We start from the raw sequence: 5000 nt of genomic DNA, 5'->3' as shown, positions 1-5000 counted from the left end.
GAGATAGATAGACAGATAGATAGATAGATAGATAGATATATGTATGTGTATATATATATACATATATACTTATACACATATAAAAACACACACACACACATATATATACACATATATATATATATATATATATATATATATATATATATATATATACATATATATATACATATATATATACATATATATATATATATATACATATATATATACATATATATATATTCGTATGTGAATTTGATATGTACAATAGATATATACAGTGTACATTTCATATCAGCATAATGCTAGGGGTTTCTACTGTAGCAGAAAACTAATTTCAACTGCTCCACCTCGTAAGCACTGATATTCCTTCCCGTTTCTATATTTTTCTCTTTTTTTTAAATACACTCGAAGGCAAGGTATTCAATAACTCCTTTAGATTTATTTTTCAATTTGGCATGCTAAATATTCTTGGTTTCCTTATTCATCAGAAAAGTACTATAGTTTCTAGGCTCCTTAAGAATCCTAAGATATAAATCAGATTTATTTGATTCATTATTAATTATTAATTATTAATTATTTGATTCATTATTAACTAGATTTCTAAGCACTAAACACTATAAATAGTTTGCATTAAAAATCAATATGAATCAGATATTTTAGAGTTCCGGGTATGTATGTTTTATAAGTGCTCGTATCTATACTACTAGGTATTATGAAGTGAAAAGTTACACTCACGCAGCGTGCAGTGCGGTCCTCGCCATCCGGGGGCGCAGTTGCACTCGCCGCTGACGCGGTCGCAGCCGCCGCTGTTGTCGCAGTCGCACATGTGCACGCAGTCCGGCCCGAAGCGCCCCAGCGGGCACGGCTGTCCGCACCGCTGCCCCGTGAAGCCCGAGGCGCACTCGCACCTGCAGGGTGGCGTGTCGTTATGCAAGGTACGTTAAATGGTTTTATAGTTGTATAACTGCATATTTCGAATCTGCAGCATGTGTGTGTATTTTCTCATAATTCTGAGAGTAGATCATGTCATATATTCTTATACATCTTTGGGACTTCACTGCAATACCAAAATCGTTAATTGGAGATGAATTAACTAAATTATAATAACATGCTACATTTGCCAACACTAAATGAGAAGCAAGCCTTATTAATATGTTAGGGTTAGACGACTATTCTCAACGGATAAGTGACCACGCCCACCTCCCACTGACATGGTGACACGCGGCACCGTTGAGGCAGCTACAGGTCTCACTGCAGTCTTTGCCGAACCTTCCAGGCGGGCACTGAGCTTCGCAAGTAGGGCCCTGTCAAAACAAGGATTTTTGGATATAACAAAAAAATAATAATAAGACAAATCAATAATACTAAAAGAGTGAAAGCACGTGTTGTCTGGAGAAATATCCTCATCAATAAGATTTTAAATAAAATTAAATATATATAGTGAATAGTTAAAGCATATGATATCACTTGAAGAACTATGACTTATTAAGGGTTGAAATCAGTATAAAGAATATGAACCAGATATAAAATTCAGTTCACATATGCACCCACCGTGTATCCTAATGGGCAGTTGCATTCGCCTGTCACTCTGTTGCACTTCCCCCCATTCTGGCACTGGCACTTCTGAAGGCAGCTCTGTCCCCACTGGCCCTCAGAACAATCTGATTCACATATAAGTAATATAAATCATTATGCACCGTTATGTAATTAAAGAAAAACAACATCAGTTTAAAACAATAACCATAGTAAGAAATATTTTGCTCAGATTTTTATAAAAAATATTCAGGTCCATATTACAGCAAATAAAGTAAAATCGAAGACCAGAACATAACAGCCGGACTCACGGTGAAGACAAGAGGGGCCGTAAGTGCCAGCTGGACACAAGCAAGTGCCGGAGACAGGGTCGCATGGCAGCATTCCGCACGTGCACACTTTCATGCAACCCGGGCCGTAGTGTCCAGAGTCGCAACCTTGATGGAAAGGGGTGGAGGTAAAATTGCAAAGGTTGAATTAGATTTTTTTGAGTCGACTGAAAGGAATAAGTACGTGAATTGATAATATTATTTGCTAAAAAAAATATATGATAAAATGAGTAAAAGGATTAATTGGTATTTCCATGAAATATGTTCGATAAGTAGTTGAAACTGGGCATCTAAGGATAATAATGATTAAAAAAATACTTACATTCTCCTACCACACAACGTCCCCTTAAATTAACCTTTCCTTTATCATCATTTAACCGATAAACGATAAGAACAAATAAATAAATCAATAAATAGCAATCCACTTACTCGTATTGCAACCAGGTCCCCGGAAGCCAGGCGGGCAGTCGACGACACAGGCACCGGTGTCGGGTCGGCACGTGACACCGTCGGCACACTGGCACTCGTGGTTGCATCCTGCGCCCCAACGCCCGGCCGGACACTCCTCGGAGCAGTCGGCGCCCACGAAGCCGGGCTGGCACTCACACACGCCGCTCTGGGGGGAGGGGGGGGGGGCGATTCCAATGGATAATGTATAAAAAGAGAGAAAATAAATGGATAATGCGTGTGCAAAGGTATGGTTTTGGAAAGTAAAAAGTGGATGTAAAAAAATATGAATAAGTAAAACATCAGTGCCGGATTACACACAAAAAAAAAAAAAAAATGTATAAAACTAAGATTATGAATACTGACAAATGATGTAAAAAAAATTATTGTAAATGAACAGGATGATGAATCACGGAATCTTTTTAATTCCGGCTACATAGTTATATGTTATACATAAAAGAATATGCACTGCCATCATTGCAAAAAGTGAAGCGCACCTCGGGATGGCAGCGCGCGGTGTTCTGCAATTGGCACTTGCAAGGGTGGCGGCAGTTGGCACCCCAGGTCATCGCAGGGCACGGCATGTTGCACTTGGGCCCGAAGCGACCTGGATTGCACTCGCAGAAGCCAAAGACCCTGTTGCAACGCATCGAGGGGCACATCATGGGGCATCGCCGTCGCACTTTTCGCCGTAATAACCTGATGGGAAGAAATGAAGAAAGTGTCATTGGTTGAATGGTTTTTTTTTTTTCAGTCATTTATGGGAATAAATAATTGCAAAAGTGAGAGACCAAGGCTATAAAATATTGCGTAATTATTTATTTCCACAAATTGTCCCCCAATAAGTAGAAACTTAAAACATCTAAATACATTCTCACAATCAGTAAAAACATTGAAAACACATGTTTTTATATTTGCTGACACCACTTACCAGCAGGGCAGCCGTCTTCACAGAACTTGCCAGAGACGCCCGGGGGGCAAATGCAGTCTCCGTTCACAGCCTCGCAGGTTCCGCCGTTCTCACACCTGCATACCTGGGAAGCGGAAATTATACGTGGCTTTTGTGTTATGTGAATGGTGTCGTGATTGTGCTAACGCATGTGAGGGTAGTTCTGAAAATTATTTTGTGATGTTATTCTATTTTCATGTCAACTTTTATAAGTACTGCATATAAGTGAAGATACACATTTATGTAACTATGTCCTTGTGCATCATTCTGTTTCTGTGGCTAGCGTTCTGGCTATAACACGAGCAAACACAGATGTAAACATTCAGACACACACACACACACACACACACACACACACACACACACACACACACACACACACACACACACACACATACACTCACTCACTCACACACACACACACACACACACACACACACACACACACACACACACACACACACACACACACACACACACACACACACATACACACATACGTGCATGCGTATGTACGTAAATCCTCGAAACACGACATCTTCTGGAATATCTACTCAGACTGACACCAGATCTAAATCGAAGGCCTCTACCTCGTTACATCCAACGCCGTAGAAGCCTTCGGGGCAAGGCAGGTCACAGGTCGGCCCGGTTTTCCCCGCTTGGCACACGCATCCCCCCGCCTCCGGGTCGCATTCGCCGGGGCAGTCGCTGCAGGTCAGTTCGCAGTCGGATCCGAAGTGGCCTGGGACGCAACCTACAGAGAGGATAGGGTGTTCTGGTATATGCTTGTGTTGTTGAGTCATGACATATATCTTCTAACTTTTATTATACTTTCTGTGTAACAGAGGTACTTTCATGATTGTATATGTCAGAAACAAGACAAATCAAGAATAAAGAACAAAACTTCACAGACCATTCACACACACAGAAAAGAAAGGGATGGACAAAAAGACGATCAATCCCAAACTCACGGGTAATGATGTTGTCCACCTTTGCCTGCTCTGCGTACGTAATGGTGTCAAATTCGTCGAGTTCTGGAGGAGTCGTGTCCCCTTCGCTGTCGTCTTCAAGTTGTGTGATTCTCGCCTCCAATTCGTTGCTGGCGTAGTCGTAGTCTATCACTGAAGACACGAAAATACAGAGGTACAGTTGCGGTCAAAAGTTCTGTTTTCGAAGCTTCACTCTCTCAGCGAGTTCTGTTTGTCTTAAGTTGCCATTAAGGAAATAGTGACACCTTCTTATGATATATAAATCCATGATAAAAAAAAAAATATATGGATAATAAGTGAAGCTGGAGATGAACGTCCTCTGATAATATTTAGCTCAAAATGCTTTCTTGAGAGACTACTGTTTATTGGTGACTTTATATTAGTCTGGAACCTGCTTTGGAAGCAGATTAGATAACCGCACTGAGTATCCTTATCTAACATTGCATAAATCATTATATTAAACGGTTCTTTACAGAATCAGCTTTTGCTTAAACAAGTAAGTCACTGAGAGCATAGAACCACTTACTGTCGCAGTGTGTAAGATCAACGAGCAGGTACCCTCTCCTGCAAGAGCACCTGAAAGAGCCTGGGGTGTTCTTGCATTCGTGTTCACATCCCCCGTTCTCCTGTGCGCATTCATCCACATCTAGGGATCAGGCATCGTTATGAACCACAGTGAAACACTATGTTCGCTGGCAAATACGGGTTATAATTGTTTACATATCAGATTGATTACAACAGGATCATTTCACAAACCGTCACAGGCGA

The 5000-nt window shown here is 40.8% G+C and overlaps 1 protein-coding gene across 2 annotated transcripts in view; it reads right to left on the bottom strand.

Moving 5' to 3' along the window:
• Positions 1–5000, bottom strand: part of LOC125043529 (multiple epidermal growth factor-like domains protein 6) — a 113282-nt gene that overhangs the window by 6561 nt on the left and 101721 nt on the right. Inside the window, exons 1-7 of one of the 2 annotated variants that reach the window (XM_047639677.1) lie at positions 3226–3330; positions 2792–2993; positions 2277–2463; positions 1830–1955; positions 1537–1646; positions 1186–1289; positions 721–893 (exon numbers count right to left, since the gene is read on the bottom strand). In XM_047639677.1, coding sequence (XP_047495633.1) covers positions 721–893; positions 1186–1289; positions 1537–1646; positions 1830–1955; positions 2277–2463; positions 2792–2959 — 868 coding nt within the window. In that variant the 5' untranslated portion in view covers positions 2960–2993; positions 3226–3330. Of the gene's footprint in view, positions 1–720; positions 894–1185; positions 1290–1536; positions 1647–1829; positions 1956–2276; positions 2464–2791; positions 2994–3225; positions 3331–3833; positions 3998–4214; positions 4365–4758; positions 4879–4988 lie in introns of those variants that run through there. The other variant, XM_047639678.1, reaches the window with a different exon arrangement.

Source organism: Penaeus chinensis, chromosome 34 (assembly GCF_019202785.1).
Source record: "Penaeus chinensis breed Huanghai No. 1 chromosome 34, ASM1920278v2, whole genome shotgun sequence".
Lineage (NCBI taxonomy): Eukaryota > Metazoa > Arthropoda > Malacostraca > Decapoda > Penaeidae > Penaeus > Penaeus chinensis.
Note: the sequence above shows the minus strand (reverse complement) of the source record. Positions and strands in the feature narration are given on the sequence as shown.